Raw genomic sequence first — 23,852 nt, 5'->3', positions numbered from 1 at the left:
TCCCTTCCCAGGGGTCTAAGAAACTCCCTCTCTAACAGTGAAATCCCAGCTGGCCAAAAATGTGAGTCAGGGTATAGAAATCTGAACCACATCCACACACTCAAGATCACACGAATTCTGTATATCAAAGCATGATTTTCCTCTCTGAGTCATGATTAGGATCTATGAGAACACGGGAGGTTTCACAGGCTGTGGACGTTGTGTGAATTCCCTAGGGGAAGGAAAGGTCTCACACACTCAGCAAGGGGACAGCCTGACGGCTGCTGTGTCCCAGGCCCAGGGCCTCAAAGCCCCAGAGAACCAGCTGCTGTCCCACCGTGGGTGTCTATGAAATAGGGACACAGATACAGCTGCCAATGCAACTCCAGCAGCAGACGCTGCCCACACATGGCCTCCTCCAGGGCTGAGCCATCACCAAGGAGAGGTTGGAGATGGAACAGCAGCCATTGCCCATGCCTCATTGCTTAATACACAGCCTGCTTTCGGGGCCTCTAGACCGCTCTCGGGGGCTCTTCTTTATTCTGTCAGAGAAAAGCCAAGGGAGGTTTCTGTAGCTTCCCTCATTGGTCTCCCCAGAGGAAAGCAGAAGCTAATAACCCTGTCCAACGAGGAGGAAAATGGCTAGAGGCTGTGGAGAGTACATCAACAGCAGTCCCAGGAGGTTTAAAAATAAACGATGAATGTGTTAGCAGCATCGGTGCTTTGATAGAAACACAGACAGGGTTCTTGACAGCCATTGGCACTTCAGAGCTGTGACTTGCTTTTCTTTAATTTTGAAAGTACTTACTGTCCCTGACAAATGAACCAACACAGGGGAAAGTCCATTTCCCCATAGTGCTCTCAAGTCTGTTCCTGGCATGGAAGCACCATGTGGTCTGCAGCCTCTTCTTTCTAAATGGACAGCCCAGGCCTGCCTCTCATGGATTTACTTTGCCTGAGAATACAGCAGTGTTGATTGCCAAAGTATTTTAAAGCAAATCCACTCTCATGTCATTTCACCCCAAGACTACACTATGAATCCTTAAAATTACGGACCTTTACAAACATAACCATAATATTATTATCACACCTAATAAGGTTATAGAACAATTCCTGGGTGTTATCTAATAGATTATCAAATTTTGTAGTGTTCTTAAAAAAAAAAAAAACACTCTTTACAGTTCATCCATTTGAATCAGGTGCGGCCAGAGTCTGCACATAGTATTTGGTTGTTTTTTCTCTTTAAGTCTGTTTTCTTTTAGAGCAGTTCCATCTCCCTCTTTTTCCTGCTATTGGCTAATTGCAGAAACCAGTTGCTTGTCCTTTAGAATGTCCCACATCTGGCCAGGTGTGGTGGCTCACACCTGTAATCCCAGCACTTTGGGAGGCCAAGGAGGGTGGATCCCGAGGTCAGGAGATCGAGACCATCCTGGCTAACACAGTGAAACCCCGTGTCCTACAAAAAAATGAGTCGGGCACGGTGGCAGGTGCCTGTAGTCCCGGCTACTCAGCAGGCTGAGGCAGGAGAATGGCGTGAACCCGGCAGGCAGAGCTTGCAGTGAGCCGAGATCACACCACTGCACTCCAGCCTGGGTGACAGAGCGAGACTCCATCTCAAAAAAAACAAACAAACAAACAAACAAAAAATTAGCTGGGCATGGTGGCATGCGCCTATAGTCCCAGCTATTTGGAAAGCTGAGGCAGGGGCATCGCTTGAACCCAGGAGGCAGAGGTTGCAGTGAGCCAAGATCATGCCACTGCACTCCAGCCTGGCAACAGAGCAAGACTCCGTCTCAAAACAGAAAAAAAAGAAAAAAGAATGTCCCACATCTGGATTTATCTGTTGCTTTCTCCTTTAACCTCTTTCTCCTGTAAGCTGGTCAACAGAGCTAAAGGCTTTATTAAAGTGTGTGTGTGTGTATGTGTGTACGCACACACACATGTGTGCACATAGAGATTCAGGTATACACACACAAACACACATATACCTGACTCTAATCAAACTTGCATGTTGATATATATATGGCTAAGGTGCAGACATCAGCTACGTGTATATGTGTATATGTAAGAATACTGAATAGGTGGTGCTGTGTTCTTCCTGTTGCATCCCACAGGAGAAACCCCTAATGTCTGCTTCTTGCACCTTTAATGATGTTAACATTGATCAGAGGCTTGCGTGGTGATTGCCAGTCCCTCCACTGTAGAGCACGGGGTCACACTGTCATGATGAAAGCAATCTAGCCAGATCTGAAACCACTCCAGGAGATGGAGGACAAGGGCTCTGCGCTAAGCTCCACTCCTGATTTCTTACCCCACCCAGGTCACAGCTACTCACATGCACAGCGGCATGGCTGGCCTGTACCTCTTGACTCCCAGCAAGAATTAGCTTTCCGGTAGTTATTGGGTTGGATGTTCAGGCTTAAAATATAAAACTCTCCAATGAAAACATCCTGGGCAATATGAGATACTGGGAATTTTGAGATTCTCAACCTGACCCTGATATTAATATGCTCTGTAATATTAGACAAGTCACCTACACTTTTCTGAATCTCCAACTGTAAAACAAGGGAGTTGGTCTCAATCTCTCCCAGTTCTAAATTCCTGAAAGATTTATTTTATTAATCCCTTATACATGTATCTTTGCTGTGCCTAGAGGCCTTAAAAATTTTTTTAAACAAAACACACGGACTACTAAATAAAAAAAGAACTAGGAAAAGTGTTTATCCAAGCCAATCAGATTTTTATCGCCTGGGAATTAGAAATTTGAACTTCTAGGCAGTGACCTATATAATAGGCAGCTAAGTCACTTTAACAGAAATTCTCTAGAGAAAATGTCCATGAATGCTTGTTTCTTTAGTCCCTGAAATTTCTGAGTCTTAGTTGTTAAGTCTGTCTGTGGTTCCTTGAGATACCCCCAGATATCCTTCCAAACCACCCAATCAATTCCTCTCTCTCTCTTTTTTTTTTTTTCCTTTTCTTTTTTTGGCCTTAGGATAGCGAGGTTGGTATCTGTCATTTGATACCAAAGGAACCTTTGCTAATACCCATCCTCCAAGCCCAGCTCAGATCCCTACACTCCTTGAAGACTGTTAGGCAGCACTGACCACAGCGATGTTTCTTTGCCCATAGGTCCTGGTGCTAATTATTCTTAGCTTAAAATGTGCATTCACACATTTTTTTTTTTTTTTTTTTTTTTGAGACAGAGTCTCACTTTTTCATCCAGGCTGGAGTGCAGTGGCGCGATCTTGGCTCACTGCAACCTCTGCCTCCCAGGCTCAAGCGATTCTCCTGCCCCAGGCTCCTGAGTAGCTGGGATTACAGGCGCCCACCACCACACCCAGCTAATTTGTTTGTTTAGTAGAGACGGGGCTTCACCACATTAGCCAGGCTGGTCTCGAACTCCTGACTTCAAGTGATCTGCCTGCCTCAGCATCCCAAAGTACCGGGATTACAGGCGTGAACCACTGTGCCCAGCCTGCTTTTACACCTTTAAGTCCAGTAGATTGGTAGCAAAGGGACCCTGTACTACAGAGTCAATTGCTTGATACCATGAATGTGCATGTCATGTAACTGGCTCCCCTACTTCATCCAGGGCCCATCTGAGAAAATTAGATAGGACTAAAATTCTTACTGTCTGAAAAGTACTGGTTTTCCTTGACCTTGTGATAATATCCCTACAGTTTTACATAACTGACATCCAATTATTGAATTTGGTGGGTTTATTCTACTCTTTATCCCTCAAAGAGCCAGGCACAAGTGTCAGGCACAGGTGATGTTCAACAGATATGTGTTGATTCAGCACCTGCCACTGCAGCTATCTGACCCTGTGTGGAGCAGTGATTGGCAGAACAGACTGACACTTGGTTATCAGGCTGTTACCATAGGGATACACCAAAACCAAGAAAATAGCACCCTTGAAAAGCCAGCCATAGCCTCTTCTCTATACTTGCAGTCCTGCACATGAGGGACAACTTGGTGAGCAGAGTGTGAGTCGAACTCCAACTCCACTCAAACTTTGGCTGGTGTTTTTGTTCAGTGCACAACCTGGACAACTGAACACGGTTCACTTGTGGTTCCCCTGGACTGGCACAGAAGTCAATCTCCCAAAGTAGCCTTCTGAAAGGAGCCTGTGTCCTCTGTTGTCTCTCCCGTAGCACTCCCTATACATCAAGCACAATAGCAGGCACTGAGTTCTGGGAACCAGGCTTAGTGTCCGTGAATTTGCCTTCATTTGGGATGTGTGCCACAGCAGACCACTGGGGCTTCACCTGCCTCAGGACTTTGGCCTCTTGGCCACCTCGGTTCTTCCTCAATTACAGCTATCCAGTTTATCTCCAGTGTGTCTCAAATAAAGCACTAATCTTATTTTATTCCTTGCTAACAATTTCTGTTCACAAATACAAACAAGAAACATGAGCTCTCTTTGGGACTAAGGACAGATAAGCTTTGTGTGTAACGAGGCTGAACACTTAAAATCATGGGTGAAGGTCAGACCCTCCCAACAAAATGAGAATCGGTTCAAAATGTTAAAGCAAAATATCAAATGTTCGCACAGGATAAACTTTGTTTTTCTCATTACTTAAGAATAATATTCTGAATCGTTTAAAATCCTGAATTTTATTAAGCATCCAGGTACAGATGCTTTAGAGGGTTAAGTTTCTTAAAATCTGGATGGACTACAAATATTGCCATAAATGGAAAGTTATCTAATCACATTTTTTAAATTGAATTTAAGATTTTTTTGAAATGAGAGACTGTATTGGATTATTTTACCCAAACTTTTTTTTTCTTATTTTTTAATGCATTTCCACATGAAGCTCGATATCCACATATTCAATTTAATATCCACAGCAACTCAGGGAAGTAGGAGAAAGCCGGCAGTCACAAGCCTCACTCAGCTCCCATGCAAACTGAAGGGCCAATCTCACTCCCACCGTGCCCCCACCAACAACCCGAGTCTGTTCCCAGGCGAAGGGCGAGATGGGCTTGAAAATTTGCCCGAGGCTATCTTCCTCCCAGCTGTGAGAGAAAAGGGCTTTAGTTGTTCCCTCAGTCTGTGAAGTGTGCATGCCCGATTTGCACTTTCCTGCAAGTTCTGGTCAGGAGGCTTCTCGCCGCCTTCAAGTTGTTACAAAGTTTAGCTAGAGAATTCCTCCTGCCTGTGGAGTTTTACCCCTGCTCCTCTGGCCACCCTCCCGGTGAATCCCTGTGGTGCGAGGCAGGAATGGGCTGTTTGGGGACCCAGCGAGCTCCCAGTGCCTTCCTGCGGCTTCCTCTACCTCTGTATTTCGCTTGGCTTTCTAACTGGACTCAGTTCCAGGTAAAGTCGGAAACTTCTCCGCATACAGACCTTCGGCTTCTCCAGTGGGGGTGTGTGTTTGGGAGAGGAGGGTCCCCCTTTCCCACTTCCACAGTTGGGGGACTCACAGTATTTGGGGTCCTGCAGGAGCAGTCCGCTTTCTTCAGAGGGTCTGTGGGGCCTCTTGGGATTGCTGGTTTGTTCTTGCAGTCGATCTGGAGCTAAAATTCCGGTCCTCATTATTGCAAGAGTGGAGAGTGGAGGTTGCGCGCGCAAGCAAGCAAGATGGTGCCGACCTGGTGAGCGGAAAGCCAGCTGCATGCCTGGGGAGATCCTGGTTCTCTGCACCCAGTCTGCTGCAGGAGCTCCTTCGCATCCTGCTCCACTGACTTCTCTCTGTATAGCTCTGCCACTCAAGTAAATCAAATATGCACTGTCTGCTGGCAGTGGGGACGGAGGCGCAGGTGGGCAGTGCCTGCATTCTAGTTACGGCCCTTCCTACTCTCCATTGTCCTTGGAAACCGGCACTGTGGATGGTACATCAGTAGCAGACCCAGCACAGCTGCCTGTTAAAATGTGAATGTATCTCAGCAGCCCCTGATACGGCGGGCATCTGAGTACACACACCTGAGTATCTTTCTCCATCTTCAAGGGGCCAGCGGGGGAGATCGCTGACTCCAGAACTTGGAAAGAGCACCAAAGCGGGATGATCTCCAGCACTATGAATCACATCCTGAGCTGTCATCTGTGAAAAATAACTCCATTGGCAGCTTGAAATACTCCTCAAAGGACAGCTCCCTCGTGATGTTCTTTTTCTCCCAGGGACACCATTATTTACATCTTTTAAAAATTAATTTTAAAAGACCAAGTTTTTTTTAAAAAGACACGTGAAAAGTTCGTTCATTTCAAGCAACTGGTCACAAGAACAGACTCATGTGTACAGCAAAGTCTGGATTTTATTTGGAAACTCTAAATGCATAGCAGAGGAAAGCTGGAAAGAATTTCTCTATAGTTCTGGCTGTAAAAGCATCATAGGACCCATGGGCTGAAAGATTCCAGTAAATCTAACCTGCAAGGATCTGCCCTGGCACCCAGTGTGCTTACAAATGGCACTGCCCTCCCAGTAAAGAGACGGGAATCATTAGGCTGGCGAATTCAGTGATTGGAAATGTCTCAATATATTATAATACACCAACCCAGATAGAAATCCCTGTAGGAACAACACCACCAAGAAGTGTTACTCTCACCAAATGCCCCATGATGTAGTGCACTAAAAAACATGAGAGACACGGAAAAGGTGGCAGGAATATTAAAAAGTACCAAACTCCAGAATCCCTAAATCAAATGAAAAAAAACTGAAAACAGGAAAAATAAATCTATTCATGTAGCACTGAAACTAGGAAACAGTCTCATTTCATACCAACAACCTTAAGAAATGTCATTCAGAAACACAGTTTGGAATAAAATCCAAAGGGACTCCGGCAACTATGTTCCTCAGAGGAGTGGTGGTGAATAAACAGAGTCCTCAAACTCCTGGCTATCCTCCCACCGTGGAGGAATGGGGGAGCCGGGATGTGGGAGCCCCTCTTCCTCTCTGTCAGTAAGAACCACCTCAGTCCAAATGTGGAGGGTTCTATACTCCCCATTGGTAGAAGTAAAGGCTGAAGAGAATGGAGGAATAAAGTGCCTGAGGCCAATTACTTCACACACATTTAAATGCTGGCCTAAGCTAAGAACAAAATCCAGGGAAAAAAATACTTAGAAATTCCATTTGGAGAGCCCCACTCAGAAGAGTCCATTCTCTCTTCCATTGTGATAAACAGAATCTTTCTAGGCACATGAAGAAATGCTAGAATTTGCAACTTTTATTTTCTGCTGTGGGTACAAGAGAAAAAAACTCAGGTAAGTGCCCAAAGATGTGTGTGCAACAATGTTGCCCATGGCATTGTTTGTAACATCTAAGTCTCATCTACAGGAACACCAATAGGACAATAGATGATGGCACATACATACAGTGGATATGCTGCAGAATGTGCCATGCAGGACTGCCATGGCCATCTTCTTCACTCTGGCACCCCGCATAGAACCTGGCATACTCTACCCACCAACAGTCACAGAGTTCATCACCAGTAGCTGCTGGGTGATACATCAGTAAAGGAGAGGGACACACAACTGTACAAACTTTAAAACAAATGCAACTTACATACTGACATGGAAGGATGTCAAGGTATACCGTTGCATGAAAAATACCAAATTATAGAACACAGTATGACACCGTTTTTATTGTTAGTGATTTTCTACACATTTATTTCTTCATACATTTCATTTTAAAATTATGTATATTAATATAGGTATGTAGCATTTATATACACCCACAGTGCCTAAAAAAGTGCTGCTCACTGACATCCAGAACTTCTCTTCTTATAGGTAGATGGAGAGCTGAATTCCCTGGCCCCTTGTGGTTGGATGGGGCCTCATGTCTAGTTTTGGCCAATAAGTTGTGAGAGTAAATGACACGTGTCACTTCCAGGCCAGACCATTTACATACCAGCATGGGCCTCAGGGTTTCTTCCCTTTCCTAAGTTTATCTCGAAAGTATGTATGTGCTGAGATCAAGTCTCTGGCAACCTGGATCCTGGAGGGTCTATGAAGAACAGGAAAAGAAATGGTGCAAGGAGCAACTTCAAAAGCCTCCCCCAAAGCCAAACTTCGCCCTCATCATCATTTGATTAAAAAACATGAAATTATGTACTTTCAAATCAGAGCTGTGGACTCCCTAAGTCCAGCCTTTGGGAATGGAAGACTGGATGAAGAACTCGGTGATTGTTGATAGACAGAGACTCCTTCAAGGAAGCTTGACTTCTCTTCAACTACTGATCAAAGAATGTTCAAATTGAAAGGCAAAAAACTAACAGAAGGCAGGACTGAGAGGACTCTGAGAAACCTTTTTCTATAAAGGCATCTCTAAATCCAGGCATGAAAAAATAATATCCTGATAACAAGAATGTGAACAAGCAACTGTTTACATCACATCAACACATCTAGATGCCTAGCCTCCCACGGCCCCATGCCAGTTGCTAGCAAGAAGAATTTAGACTTCACTTTTATACGCTAAGAGTGGTCAAGGGTCTGTAATCTTCCTGGCCAAGCCTGTTGAAGAGGACTCCTGCCCTGTAAAACGGGAGGAAATGCCACTGACATTGGAGTCTATTTAAATGCTATCTCCCGGAGTTACAAGAAATAGAGGAAGTTAGTAAACACTGGGATTAAAGAAGTTGTGAACAGAGTGTGTAACTGCTAGCACTTTGATAACTCTTTTCTCTAAAATAAAACTCTCATACAACCAATCTGAAACACAGGAGAAAGATTCCAGGATCCAGAGGGACACAGCAAGATTGACCCTGAGATGACCATAGCTGAGCGCAGAAGCCAAAGTAAACTGGCTTATAATGTCAGAACTTAGTGATGAAGGCTCCCCACAGAGAAATTCAGTACCTTCCCAACCACTTAAGACTATGTTTGCATTCCTTATAAAATATGATAATAATACCTTACTTACTTGGGTTGTTGTAAGGATTAATGGAATTTCATTTGTAATTATTTCTAGCACAATAAATACTTATGTATTTTCTTCTTCTTAAAAAATGTTACTATGAATATTTCTCAAGCTATTATGGAACCTGAATGAATATTAAATAGGGAGCATAGCCCAACTCCACAAATATGCTACACAAACATATACTAGCTACACAAATATATATATATTATTTAAATTGCAATTTTCTAATGTCTGTAGCAAAGTACTAAATAAAAAGTGAACATAAAGGCTTATAGCAAATGTAGACTTGGAGAGGTTATTTCATCCATCCTACTGCCCCTTGGTAGTTAAGACATCTAAAAATCTCTTTCCTCAGGATCCTTAGTGATGAATTCAAAGAACTGACTATCCTGCTCGTCCCTAAATATGAAGAAAATTTCTGAATAAAACAAGTACATCGTAAGTTATATTTTGAATATAACTTAAGTATATTCAAAGAGTATCTACTAGATGCCTACTTATACTCTCATGATTTTTTTTTTTTAATTTCCAAAGGTGGTATATTAGTCTTTTAGGACTGCCATAACAAAATACCACAAACTGGGTGGCTTAAACAACAGAAATTTATTTTTCACATTTCTGGATTCTGGAAGTACAAGATCAAGGTGTCAGCAGGCTTGATTACCCCCAAAAGCCCTCTCCTTGGCTAGCAGACAAGCCTTGTCTCTGTGTCCTCATGTGGTCTTTTCTCGTGTCCCTAATGTCTCTCCTTCCTTCCTTCCTTTTTCCTTCCTTCCTTCCTTCCTTTTTCCTTCCTTCCTTCCTTCCTTTTTCCTTCCTTCCTTCCTTCCTCCTTCCTTCCTTCCTTCCTTCCTTCCTTCCTTCCTTCCTCCTTCCTTCCTTCCTTCCTTCCTTCTCTTTCTCTCTCTCTCTCTCTCTCTCTCTCTCTCTCTTTCTTTCTTTCTTTGATGGAGTCTCACTGTGTCCCCCAGGCTGCAGTGCAATGGCACGATCTCAGCTCACTGCAATCTCTGCCTCCCAGGTTCAAGTGATTGTCCCACTTCAGCCTCCCAAGTAGCTGGGACTACAGGCACCCACCATTATGCCCAGCTAATTTTTGTATTTTTGTAGAGACAGGGTTTCACCATGTTGGCCAGGGTGATCTTGAACTCCTGACTTCAGGTGATCTGCCTGCTTCAACCTCCCAAAGTGCTGGGATTACAGGTGTGAGCCACCACGCTTAGTTGCTTCTTATAAGAACTGTTGTTCTATTGGATTAGGATCTCACTGTTATGATCTCTTTAATTTTAATTACCTCTTTAAAGAGGTATATTTATATATTTGGAGGCTCTATCTCCAAATATAGTCACATTGGGGGTTAGGATTTCAACCTATGAATTCTGGGGGACAGTTCAGTTTGTAACAGCATCACCTTAGAAGGGCCCTGTGGCATCTGCACAATCCCCTGCTCTCTTCCTGTGTGAGCTTCAGTGGGAGACATGAAGAAAGACAAGACACAGCTTTGTCTACCTGGAGCTCACCATCTGTTTGTGGAGGAGACACTTTCCCCATGAACACGGGGCTCACAGGGCAAATATACAAGCCATGGCTCAAGGCAGCACATGAGGGATCACGCAGCCAGTGCCGTGCACTTAAAGATGAGAAGGACCAGTGTGGGCATGTGTGCTCCAGAAGCAGCACTGGACCCCATGGGAAGTCAATGGCCTGTTCATTAACCATGTCCCTCAATGTTGCTATATTGATTGATTTTCTAATTAAGCGCAAACACAAAACGTCTACCACTTTAGCAAATAAAATCCCACCTTGTTTCTATTCTCCCACAGGGCCTACATATACATACCACCAGGCCTCACGGAGACTCATTCTACCTCACCCTTTCCCAAGGGCTGCTCATACTTCTAGTCCCACCACACTCTCCCTCCTGTGTGTGCAGGAGTTGCTGGGCAGAGTCTTCCCCACTTCAGGCTCTGCAACTGCCTGGAGTGCAAGTTCTTTCCATCCATTCATCAGGCAATCTTCATCCCCAAACCATTTATTGACATGCTAACTGAACCCCTTATGTGGCTTTGAATCTCATCATCTATAAAATGGGAATTATACCCATTGGCTGGGTTGTCAAGGGAACTAAGTAGAAAACTATGTTGTAAACCCTGTAGTCCAATGCTGACACATTGTACTGTACATCCTTAATTAATGTATTTCCCATCTCTTTCTTTCTTTGCTGGTCGAAACAGTTGAGTGAACATCTGAAAGCGGGATGGCAGAAGCAGGGCCAATAGCACTGAATCCAACCAGAGGCACAGGAAGGGGCCTCAGAGTGCCACATCAGGCTCACAGAGAGTGGCCCTCTTATATGAGACATACACCGTCTTCTCCTCAATCCAGATAAGGGCAACTGAGACAAGGTTATTAAATGAAGGAGCAAAGGAGACCAGAAGGTCAGAGTATTTTCTGGGTTAGTGGAGAAGGGTGACCAACATTCTTGGAAATGTTCATAGGTCTGGGACTGTGGCCTCCTCTAAGGGCTCAGGTAACACAGGTTGTGCTAATCAGGCACTTAAGCCAAAGGGAATGCCAATATATACTGACTTTGATGACTTCAGCAAAATACAAAGGCAGTTCTAATTTTCACTCATTCAGTAGACTTATTCACCACTAAAATCTGGTGAATAGCTCAGTCTATCTATAAATACCAAAATAATTGTGGAGATGTTAAGTTCAAGGCACCATACCAGTGTTGCAGGATGGGAGAAGGGAAAAGGTTGGAGTTGTAAGGGCATATAACACATGTCCCTGCCCAAAGACCTTAGTCTAGTGAAGCAGATGAAACAAAGAACATGACAAATAAAAATCAGGACTGGAAGACTTGAGCTGAGGGGAACACTCAGAAAGTGAGTCACTGCGGATGTGTGGGCTTTCCAAAGAGCTCAATCTATGCAAACTTGGTCACGATCCACAAGATTTTCTCACAGAACTGAGTTTTGACCATTTCCCATAGCCTTTTACTATTTGTTTCTACCACAGTTCTCACAATTTGAAGGTTTTTCCTAGAAATAAACAATCTGAGTGGTTTTGCATTAATCAATTTTGGAGTTGTCAGATTTCTTAATCAATTCGAAAGTATTTTTTTGAGCTCTAGTTTATACAAGCTTCGCCAGACTAAGGATTGTAGAGGATACAATTAATTGGTAGCCTCAGTCTTCTCCTACAAGAAGTTTACATTCAATGGTGTACTGGAGCCCCCATGTACTTGCTTGTAAGGACCATTTGCTAAATATCCAGAAATTTTGTGAGCTGGTATTAAACAGAGATGTGGTTGCTTGAATAATGGTATATATGTCCTAATCCCTGGATCCTGTGCATGTTAACTTATATAACAACCAAAAAAAAAAAAAAAAAAAAAAAAGGATTTTGCCGTTGTAATTAAGTTAAGCATCTTGAGATGGAAAGATTATCTAGGTGGGTCCTAAATGTAATCACATGTATGCTTATGAGAGGAATGCAGAAGATTTGACACACACAGAAGAGGAGAAGCTGCTGGAACCATGGAGTCAGAAATTGAAGTGATGTAGCCACAAGCCAAGCAATGCCATGAACCACTAGAAGCTGGAAGAGGCAAGGAGCATAACCCCCCAGAGTCTCCAGAGGGCATGTAGTCTTGCTAACATCTTGATTTCAGTCCATGAAACTGATTTTGGACTTCAGACTTCAAGAACTAAGAGAATATATTTTTGTTGTTTTAAGGCATCAAGTTGGTGGTAATTTGTTACACAGCTGTAGGTAACTGATACAGGTGGGTAGCCTGAAATCAGCCATGGTGGGAGTATCTACACCACAGAAATTGGCAAATGCTACAAATCAGGGCTTTTAGTTTTAGAGACCTGGTTTGCTCACATCATAACTGAGTAAATCAGCCTTAAACAACTAGCAAATGTCACTTCATGGCATGACATGACAGGATGTGCTGTGATATGACATGATATAATGTGATGTGACATGATACACTAGGAAACACACTCAACTTATAACCAGGTTCCTCATTCTGAATCTTCCCCAAACAGGTTCTGTCTGTTATTAGGCAGGTCTCTTTTCTTCTCATTGTGGTTTGGTCTCCTTCCAGAAAAAACAAGAGCCTCAAAACAAACTCATTCATTCTAGAAACATTTACTAAGCACTTACAATGTAGCAGAAATGGTGCTGAAGGTACAAAGGTGAGCGAGTCCCAATGCCAGTCACTGAAGAATGAATACTCATTGTGACATCAGACGGCCAACCAACAAGAAAATGCTGGTGTGAGGTTGAAGATTAACGGTAACTACTGGGGTGTTTCCCATCTTTGTGATTTCCACTCTTTGTGATCCCAGTGCCAAATCATTGACATATTAAAGTTGAGCTTTCAGGGGAAGATTGCTATTGTCTGAATGTTTGTGTCCCTCCAAAATGTATGTTAAAAACCTAATCACCAATGTAATGCTATTAGGAGGTAAAGTTTTGAGAAGGTGATCAGGCCATGAGAATGGAGCCCTCATGAATGAGATCAGAGCCTTATAAGAAAGGCCCCAAAGAACTGCCTCCTCTTTTGACCATGTACGGTTACAGTGAGAAGGCACTATTGATGAATTGGGAAGTGGGCCTTCACCACCAGTCACTGAATCTGCCAGCATCTTGATCTTGGACTTCCCAGCCTTCAGTACTGTGAGAAATTAATTTCTGTTATTGATAAAGACACTCACATATAGTAGTTTGTTATAGCAGCCCAAAAGGACTAAGAGAAGTTCTCCCACACTAATCAAACAGCTTTCTTTGAAAGGGGCTGCGTTGGAAAGTTGTTTCTCTGTTGAACTCAAGCTCAAACAACTAAGCAAAGCTAAGCTGGGCCAAGTACAACATTGGATCCTAATCATAGGCAGGTAGCATTTGTCAAACAAGATGACACCACCCACGATGTCACAGAAGTGGAGTTGGTGCTCATCATCAAAGATGCCACTGCTCCACGGGATGCACCACCCACTGGTGCTGTGGTAACAGCAACATGCAAACCACTGCTAGGATGGCCACCTCATCCCTGTTCTCTGCATCTTCCCCATGACTCCTGTTAAATGCCCTCACTGAGTGCTCTGCTTAAAGTTTTAAGATTGCAGGCAACTTCCTCTTCCCAGGTGGCATCTAAAGTTAACATCCAGGGATAGCCAACAGAAAACCACCTAGCCTTCCCTTTTTAAGACACCACATCTCAGGGGCCCTACTCTGATCCCCAAGTAAATTCTTGGACGTCCTTTCAAGCTACAGATGTTAGCAATAGCAGTCCTCTATGGGAGACGTAATACAGTTGCTATTATTAGGCAATTTGCACAGGGTAACAAGTTTACTGTTCCAGATGTGGGAACTATTTGGGGCAAAATTCTGTTTATTCCTTCATGTAATAAATGCTTATTGAGGAGCTCTACATGCCAGACAATTAACTAGGTACTGGAGATCCAAACACAAGTGAAAACCAACCCCTGCCCTCAGAAGGAGACTTACCCATAATCAGCAAGTGTCACTGGTATTATAAGGTAAGGATATCCAGGGAACAGCGAGACACAAAGGAGGCAGTAGACAGTCTCTCTAGAGGGCCAGGAAAAGACTCATACATGATAAGGTACATGGATCCAGGGAAGATGAAGGCAGTGTGGGATTGCTTTTGAAGTTCTCCAAATTCCCCCATAAAAGCAGACAGACAAACTAAGAAGACTAAACAAAAAAAAAAAACCACAGACAAAACTATTACAAACCCCAAAAGAAGTGTGGTGGGAACAAACATTTGACAGAACCAGACACATTACTGGTGACTGGACATAAGCCCTGTTAATGAGAAGCTTACATTTAGAGAGTCAATTAAGCACATGCTATACGCAACCTAAAGTGGTAAATGCTACCTTGGTCATTCGAGTTCACTGTTACATGCCTTGAAGTGTGGGGTGCACTGGCCTGAACCATTCTGGTTGGGTTTGATTCCTTAGGATGCTACCAGCAAATAACATTGAGAAATACCCAGCCACTTTCATGTTCTCCAATGGCAGCCCAAAGTGCAATGATCTCTATGATTCATGGGAGGTCAGATGAAGAGTGAGAAAATTGTATTAGTCTGTTCTCGCACTGCTAATAAAAGCATATGCAAGACTGGGTAATTTATAGAGGAAAGAGGTTTAGTTCTCCCAGTTCCACATGGCTGGGGAGGCCTCACAATCATGGCGAAAGGAAAAAGGGAAGTAAGATGCATCTTACACGGCAGCAGGCAAGAGGGTGTGTGCAGGGGAACTGCCCTTTTATAAAACCATCAAATCTCATGAGACTTAATTATTATCACAAGAACAGCATGGGAAAAACCTGCTCCCATGATTCAATTACCACCTACTGGATCCCTCCCACAACACGTGGGGATTATTACAATTCAAGGTGAGCTTCGGGTGCAGACACAGAGCCAAACCATATCAACAAGGTAGGGGAAGAAGACAAGAGCCTAGCTGTGCTGACTATTGGCTGGACATCCTTTATCAAATGTCTTTAACTTTCCTAGGCCTTAATTCTCTCATTAAAACTGGAGAAAGATATAACACACACCTCATAGGCTATTATAAGAACCGAATGGGATAATGCATGTGGGTGAGTAGAAGTCTTTGCAAACTAAAAACTGCTCCAAAATACATTATCTTCATTCATAGGCCACAGTAGATTAGGTTATTCATATATATTCCCTTCCTGTTCCCCCATCTCCATGTGCAGAGTAGAGTTCCCTGCCCCTTGACTTTGGGCTCATTCATGTGACTTCTTTTGTTGGAAGGGATGTTAGCAAATCCACTGCAAACAAGCTATGAATGCACTGTGGTGCTCACCTTCTGCACCCCCATCCCTGCCATGGGAAGAGCCTCCTGCCAACCTGGCATTAGAAGGAACACATAGGGAGCAGACCTGAGCCCAACCCCGCATGAGGGGTCAAGCCCAGCTCTCTCACAGCTGGAAGGAGAGCTAGCCAGCCAACTCCTGACTCACATGCAGGTTTGTGAGCAAGAATAAATGATGGCTGTTTTAAGCCACTGAGTTTTAGGGTGGCATTCTCCAACACGTGCTGAAAGGTACATAGCCCATCACTTCCCTCCTCAGCCTAAGAGGTCCTGGGAAATTGACAGCGTTGCAGAAACCATTTTGATAAAATATTTGCAATGCAATTCACAAATGAAAAGAATGATATAGCCAAACGGAAGAACTAGCCTAAGGCAGTGAGGTGGGTGAACGGTGGCATCAGAATCATTCAGAAATTTCAAATTACATATACCTGACCTGCTCACCATCCCCATTCCTGTAGATATTTACCAACCTAAGAGTAAGGAGGTGAAGAGATAGAACGTTGTACTCCACTAAATCATAGTAAGAAAACTCTGCACTACAGAATAAAAAAAATACGTGAAAGCCAATAGGGATCAGCACAGCAAAGATGAAGTTCCCATTCATTCCCACTTTGCACCCCCACCACACAAACAATGCCTGACTAGTGCCAATGTACTCATGAAAGCAGGCGTCATGAAGTCTGTAGTATACTGGAAAATATTCCAGTCTACTCAGTGTGATATTATGTAAGCATCAGTTAATTTTAATTTAAATTCTAAGATTGGTCAAGCTAACAATACGCTTTATACACAGCCCTGGGGTGGTCAGCTAGCATTACAACAAAAAGAGCCACCCTCCAGGAGGGGTTCCCCAAATATTTCTACTACCTGGGTCAACATCAACAATCCACAGCTTGCTAATTATTACATAACAAATTTAAAAAATTATTGGTGAAATTAGGGTCTTGTTAATTAGCATATTAGCATAATGAATACTAGACATTTAGTCTCACTAAAGAAATTAAAGATGTTGGAGATGCATAAACTGCCATGGTAGTTGAGCAATATTCTCCATTTCGTGAGCAAGGTATGAGACCCCAGCAAGGCTCAAGGTCTGTATAGGGCACTTGAGGCTTAATTCTCAATCAGATCCATATCCAACAATTGATCACATTAGGAGGATCACTGACTGCACAGCCTTGTAATGTGGCTATGGCTGTGCTGAATCTGCAGACCATCCTAACGGAGTGAGGTCTCCTAAGGGGAGAGAATGGAGGCTTTCATCAAGCTCACAGAATAGACCTGTGCACTATCTTTGTTTTTACCTTGATAATGAATATTTGTCTAATAAACGTATGTGTGACAGGAGAAAAGAGGTTATGATACGTATGCTGTGAAGGAAAAAAGGGCTGGGTGCAGTGGCTTATGCCTGTAATCCCAGCACTTTGGGAGGCTGAGGTGGGAGGATAGCTTGAGCCCAGGAGTTCGAGGTTACAGTGAGCTGTGATTGTGCCATTGCACTCCAGGCCGGGTAACAGAGAAAAATTTTGTCTCTGAAAAGAAAAGGGGAAAAAAAGCTGCCTCTCATTTGGAAAAAAAAAAAAAAAAAAAAAAAAAAGACTTTATAAAGAACATAAATTGCAGAACACTTAAAAGTAAAAAAGTAAAATTAAACTTTATTATGTTTAGAGTCTGCTGCTAAGTGGTAAATAAGTGTAAATATCTAAAATTAGATACTTTTTTACAATTTCAAATAAGATGAATAATTATTTAAAAATTCATGATTTATTCTTCCATCTACTAGCTACAAATCTGTTGTGAATTTCAGCTTACTCATTAGTTATAGAAGTGATATGTACCTTGAAGGAATGTTGTAAGTATTTAATGAAATGAAATTAATTTAACGGGGCTTTTCAATACCAGTCTGTGGAATGGAACGGTGTTGGGCAGTTATAGCAGAAAGAAGTAACTTCTATCATCCTTAGATGGAAAAGCAGAAACATCAGAACCTAATTTTAAACGATTCAATGAAATCCAAGTCAAGGAGTCTCAGCTTTGGTCCAGTGATGGAGCTGATGCCAACAATCCCTTTCTCCATGATTCCTGCCGACAGTACATTACAGGCTCTGTCTGAGCTTCTTGATGTGCAAAAACATGTTACCAAGGCCAAAATCTAGAAACTTTCATCTAGATTCTAGATCTTCTAAATGTGTTGGTTACTCTAGAATTGGGGGGGGGGTTACATTTCTTTTAAGAAAATGAATACTGTCATGTTTCAGATTTCCAACGCATCCTATTTATCCTGTTCACTTTGTCTTTGAAGTTTTCTCCTGATGATGGCTGTCATCCATCCGGTTGCCATCATCCCCATGCAGCCACCACACAGTAACTGCTGATGCCAGATGGCTCCTGCCCACACTCTAACTCCTGCAATCCACTTACCATTTGACTGCCTCTATGATAGGTTAAAAATGCATATCTACTCGTGTCATTCCCCTGTTAAACCCATTAATGGTTTTCCATGCTCTTAGAATAAATTCTGAATTCCCACATAAAGCGTACAAGGCCCCTTCTCCTCTGGCCTCTCTGTGTGTCTCTAATCATTTTTCTCCTTTCTCTGTCTGTTTCAGCAATATTAGACTTTTATCTCCTCCAGGGTTCCACATTCCCTTCAGCCTTTGGACTTCTGTACTCACTGCTTTTCATTTCTCTCTGCCTGATATAGTCATTTTACAGATAAGAAAACTAAAGTTCAGAGAAAGGAAGTGACTCAGCCACAGACACTTCATCTGTTTCTTCATTAAGGAAACATCCAGATTTCTAAATACAGGAGAGGAAGACAGTAGCATGGCTCCAGAATCAGAGAGACTCAGCTTCAACTTTTAGCTTCATCATTTACTAGCTGTGAAATCTTAGTCAAATGACCCAACTCTTCTGTAATCTTTGTTTTCCTCATCTATAAAATAATGGTAGAGCCTATATCATTGGGTACCGGTGAGGATAAACTGAGATGATAGATGTAAAGTTCCTATTTCAGAGCCTGGCACACAATAAGCTTTAAATAAAAATCTAGTAGTGTTGATTTAATTATTGTTTTCATAATCATTGGTTGGCTTGATTCTTGACTTTTCAGATTTAAATTTAATGCAGTCATAAAAATGAAGGCATAATTAATTCACCCAGAAATATGGGACCACTTCAAGAAGAGAGAGTAAATTACTTGCATCAGATAAAAGATCATTACATACATACCTGGGCAAGTGCAAATGAAACTTGTGTGGAATTCAAAGAGAGCCAAAATGAATAATGGTTATTCAAAGTTAGTGGGCAAAAAGAAGCAGATGCAGAAGGTAGAGAGCAGTTAGTTGATGAGGAGTTGGAGCTGGGATGCAGCTAGTACGTGTGGGCCTCTCAGGAAGTTTCATTACAGAAGAGGAAAGAGCTTTTTGTTGTTTCTCTCAAGTGATTAGAGCATGTTGGAATGTGTGCAGGATGGAGTTAGCAGTAGAGGACACAGTGAAAATGAAGGACAGAAAGGTGGTAAGTGATTCTTTAAAGTTCTCAAGGAAGGAGAAACAACAGGATCAAAGGCTCAAGGGAAGGGTAAGCATGAGCCGTGTACAGAAAGAAGGACTTCGGTATAGTCAGAAGGAATTAGAGAAGTATGTGTCTTTACATACACTAGTGCAGTTTTCTGCAAAGGCTGTGGGGAGCAGGACCTGGGAAAAGCTATTTCCAGTTGCAGAGATGCCTTTGGTATATGGAGTCTCTGTCAACAGTGGTTCTCAAAGTTGGCTCAGCCTTGGACTCCCTGGGAAGCTTTGAAAAACTCTGATCTCCGTTATGCCCCACGCCAATTAAATCAGTATCTCTGTGGTGGGACACAGGCATCATTAATTAAAGCAAAACAAAACAACAGCAGGAGATTCTAATGTGCAGTCAAGTCTGAGAACCAGTTATCTAGAGGTATTACATGAATGAATTATATATAGTTAGAATAAAATTGTGTATGGTTAGAACCAAAAATAACTTCAGCAAACGTTTGGTTTTGTCTCTTTAAAATAAACACTACACCAGCAAATGTATAAAGGAAATAGAATAGAAAATATGAGACTGCATTGCATATAAAAGGGGAAAGCATAATTTTGATAAGCATGTCTATTTACACACATTCATATGAAAGAACTGGGTACAGATATAAAATGTTTTTCTTATTAGGTCAGGGTCAAAAAAGCTTGAAAACCACTGATCTAGATAAACTCCTTTCACGGATGAAGAAACTGAGGCCCAAGGAGATTAAAAGCCTTCCTTAAAGTTACACAAACAAAAAGCCAATTCTGGACTAGAATGTAGTTTCCCTGACTACTTTCAGGGTGCCCCTTGACCCTCTGTTTCCTGTGTGTTTTGGTTTCCTCTTCTCAGCACTATGATAAACTTTCCGAAGGCAAGGATTATGTCTTCAATTCTTTAGGGTTACCCACATTTACCCATTTCTTTGCTTTCCACATCCCACTTCTCTCCTGTGGATTCCATTTTTTTTTCTTATTGAAGTAATTTTTCCACAAAGCTCTCTTTTGTTCTTTGCTTGAAATTGTTTTGTTTTGGTCTCACTTTGAATGATAGTTCACCTCATCAGGGATTCTCAAGCTGTAATGAGCATTTAAAACACCAGGGAGCCTGTTAAACTGCAGACCATGATGCAGTAGGCCTGGGGTAGATTCTGCATTTCTTACTCACTTCTAGGTGATTCTGGTGCTGCCGGTCCTTGGACCACAGTTTGAGTAGCAAGAGTTTAGCAGATTCACAATTCTATCTTGACAGTTACATTCCACTCTTCCCACCCTGCCCCCAAATGCTTTGAAGATATTTTCTTGTCTTGTGGCTTCTGTGATTGCTAATGAGAAATTTTATAACAGTCTAATATTTGTTTTTAAGAAACTTCTCAATCCCTTTGATTACTTTCAAAATTTTTATCTATCTTCGGTGTGTCCTAATTGTGTTGTGATGCAACTAGATTTATGTTTATTTATCCAACTTGGGATGACTTCTTCAATCTGGGCATTGAACCTCTCGTCACTTCTGAAAATTATCAGTCATTACTCCCTGCAATATGGCCTTATGGATCTTGCATTCCAGCAGGAGGAGACACACAATAAGCAAAAGACATAAATAAGTAAAGTGATCACTTAAGAGGTAAGGGGTGCTAGGGCCAAAAGAAAAGGCTGCTGTGGGTGGGGATGGAGGTGCAATTTCAAATATGATGGTCAGGGTTGGGCTCACTGGGAACGTGGCATTTTAGTAAAGACGTGGAACATGCTGGAGAGAGAGTGTTCCAGGCAGATGGGAGGCAGTACCAATCCTTTAGTAGAGACTGGGGGTGGGGGTGAAAGAGGAGAGAGGGAGAATCATATAGGGGCTTAGCACAGAAGGAGTACCAAAGAAGTAAAAGGTATTTTAATCCTTAAGAAGTTTAACTGGGGAAAAAAAAAAAAAACAGATTAGAAGCACTGAAGATATGATCCACTGGAAAATATTGAATGACAGAGTCCTCAGAGTGCTCAGGGGAGAGGCAGGAGTGGAAGCACAAAAGTGGTCCTGCAATGCAAATACTCCTCCCTGAAAACCCCCGGCCCAAACATAATGCATTTTACTGTCTAGAGAATGCTACTGGGTAAACAGAACACTCATCTGGTAGCAGAAAAAAAATGCTTGAAAATAGGCCTGTAAAAATAAAAATCCACTCATGAATTTAATGCCCTTTCAATAGGATTTTTGTGACAGGTTCCTCTTGGATTGTATCCCTCTAAAAATCTCATGTTTACATAACCAAAAGTGGGGCATAATCAGGCATAGTGGGGTTTTAATCAGGCATAACAACTACTTTTCATTTTCTCTTCCATTTGCAGGATGATCAGAAGTAAATATTCCAATTGCAGTAAATCCACGCAAAAAGCTTTTTTGGCTTACTACACCCCACGCCCCCACATATGCGATTTATCTTTTTTTTTTTTACACTATTGGTCCTATTCAATATGTGTCTTTTATTGTAAGCAATTTCAAACCTGACTGGAAGGGAAGTTGTGGAAAAGAGTACAAAAAAAGTGAAGTAATCTCTAGAAATCTAGACTTGATTCTTACATGAATCCCTGGGATAGTTGAGAGCCCTAAGAGTTCTGTGGGTATCAGCAAAACAAGGGATAAGACAGCATCATCCAGCAATTTTGCCCTGAAATTGAGAGGAAAGGTTTTTCTTCTGCCCCACTTCTAGTCTCAGGACTCAGAATAAAGCCAAGAGTGTCTTTACTTGACTCAACAATGGCCCCTGGAGACAGTGGGCTAGTTATCCCTTAGCCAGGCTCTGTCACGTACATGTCCATACACTCCTCAGCTATCTTGCTTCATATCTAAATTAAGTCCCAGTCACTCCCTGTGCTCCTTGTCCCACCTCTTTGCTGGGTTCTCTCCAATGTATCATCTGCCTTTTAGTTATAGTCGTTTGATGTGGGGGATGATGTGTCATGGCAGGAAAAGCACTGGCCTTGGAGCCAACTCCTTGAAGACCAAACTACAAGTCTTGGCCCTGCTCATGACCTTGGACTCTAAGCCCTAGTTTCCTCATCTGATAAGCAACAACTACAAAAACGTGGGGGCTAACAGTACATACTATGCCAACTCATAGAGTAAAATCAAACTCAATAACGATACATAAGAGCACTTTGTCAGCAGGATGATCAAAACTAGAGCTTCTCAAACTTCAAATTACTTCAAATTCCCCAGGGAGTTTGTATAAAGGGGAAAAACGGATAATAAGCATATTAAATAAGGAAAATATAGATAGTTTGTTAGAAGGTAGTCAGTGCAAAGGTGAAATTCAAAGCATGGCAGGGCAATGCAGGGGAAGGGTGACTTCAGTTAGGGTGGTCACAGCAAGTCTCATTGAGAAGGTGACATCTGAAGCCTTATTGAGAAGGTGATGTCTGAAAAGACTTAAAAGGGGTGATCATTATGCCGATATCTGGGAGAAGAGTGGTCAGGAAGAGGAACTGGAACAAGAAGGGCAAAGGTCCTTTGGGGAAAGGGTGCTTACTGTGTTCAAGGAACAAGAGGACCAGAATGGCTGGAGGAGAAAAGATTCAAGGAGACTAGAGAGAAAATGGGCCCATAAGTTGCAGTAAGGGCTTTTGACTTTTACTCTGAGTGAGATGGACACCACTGGAGGAGGCCATAAAATGCCTTGTGTTTTGAGCAGACATCTGGCTGTGGCACCAAGAATAGCCTGTAGGGGAATAAAGCAGAAGCTGAGAGTTAGGAGATGACAGCATTAACCCAGCTGAGACAAAAAGGTGTCCTGAACCAGGACAGTTCTGGCGGAGGAAGAGAGAGTGGCTAGAATCTAGACCCGTGCTGAAGGCAGAGCCAGCCAGATCTACAGATGAACTTGGGAGGTGAGAGGAAGAGAGGGTGAAGTCAGGGATGATACAAAGGATAGGGAAACCACCAACTCAAAGATTTGTCAGTAGCCAGGTGTGGTGTCTCAAGCCTATAATCCCAGCACTTTGGGAGGCCAAGGCGGGTGGATTGTTTGAGCCCAGTAGTTTGAGACCAGGCTGGGCAACAAAGAAATATCTCATTTCTATAAATTAAAAAAAAAAAATAGCCAGTCTTGGTGATATGTGCTTTTGCTCCCAGCTACTTGGGAGGGTGAGATGGGAAAATCACTTGAGCCCAGGTGGTCAAGGCTGGAGTGAGCCACGGTGCAACTGCACTCCAGCCTGGCGACAGAGCAAGACTCCGTCTCAAAAATAAAGATCTGTGAGTAGTGATTGTGAGTAGGACAGATGTTGATAGGAGAATTAGAAGTTCAGTTTTAGGCAAGTTGGTTTCTTAAGCTTAAATGAATATATGGAAAAACGAACACATTTTAAGTGGGCGGCTCAATGAATCTGTACGCAGAGAACATACCAAGTTACTCATCCCAAGATCAAAAAGAGAACTTCCTCTCCCACAGAGAAGCTTACCTCAAACACGTCTTGGTCATCACCCATCCCAAAGATAACTGTTATTCTGACATTCATAAACATAGATTAGTTTTGCCTGGTTTTCAACTTCATGTAAATAAATGGAATTACACAATATCAACTCTGTGTTT

At 42.5% G+C, this 23,852-nt stretch overlaps 1 protein-coding gene across 9 annotated transcripts in view; it reads right to left on the bottom strand.

Annotated features, from left to right (window-relative positions):
* Positions 1-23,852, bottom strand: part of LOC105473043 (ADAM metallopeptidase with thrombospondin type 1 motif 12) — a 377,504-nt gene that overhangs the window by 271,043 nt on the left and 82,609 nt on the right. The window contains exon 1 of one of the 9 annotated variants that reach the window (XM_011726616.2): positions 13,571-13,841. The exons of the other annotated variants lie outside the window; for them this stretch is intronic. Within the exon in view, the coding sequence (XP_011724918.2) occupies positions 13,571-13,741 (171 nt within the window). The 5' untranslated portion in view covers positions 13,742-13,841. Of the gene's footprint in view, positions 1-13,570; positions 13,842-23,852 lie in introns of those variants that run through there. 9 annotated transcript variants of the gene reach the window in all.

The sequence above is a fragment of the Macaca nemestrina genome, chromosome 6, assembly GCF_043159975.1.
Source record: "Macaca nemestrina isolate mMacNem1 chromosome 6, mMacNem.hap1, whole genome shotgun sequence".
In the NCBI taxonomy this organism is placed as follows: Eukaryota; Metazoa; Chordata; class Mammalia; order Primates; family Cercopithecidae; genus Macaca; species Macaca nemestrina.
The sequence above is the reverse complement of the archived record's forward strand: the minus strand, read 5'-3'. Positions and strand labels throughout refer to the sequence as shown.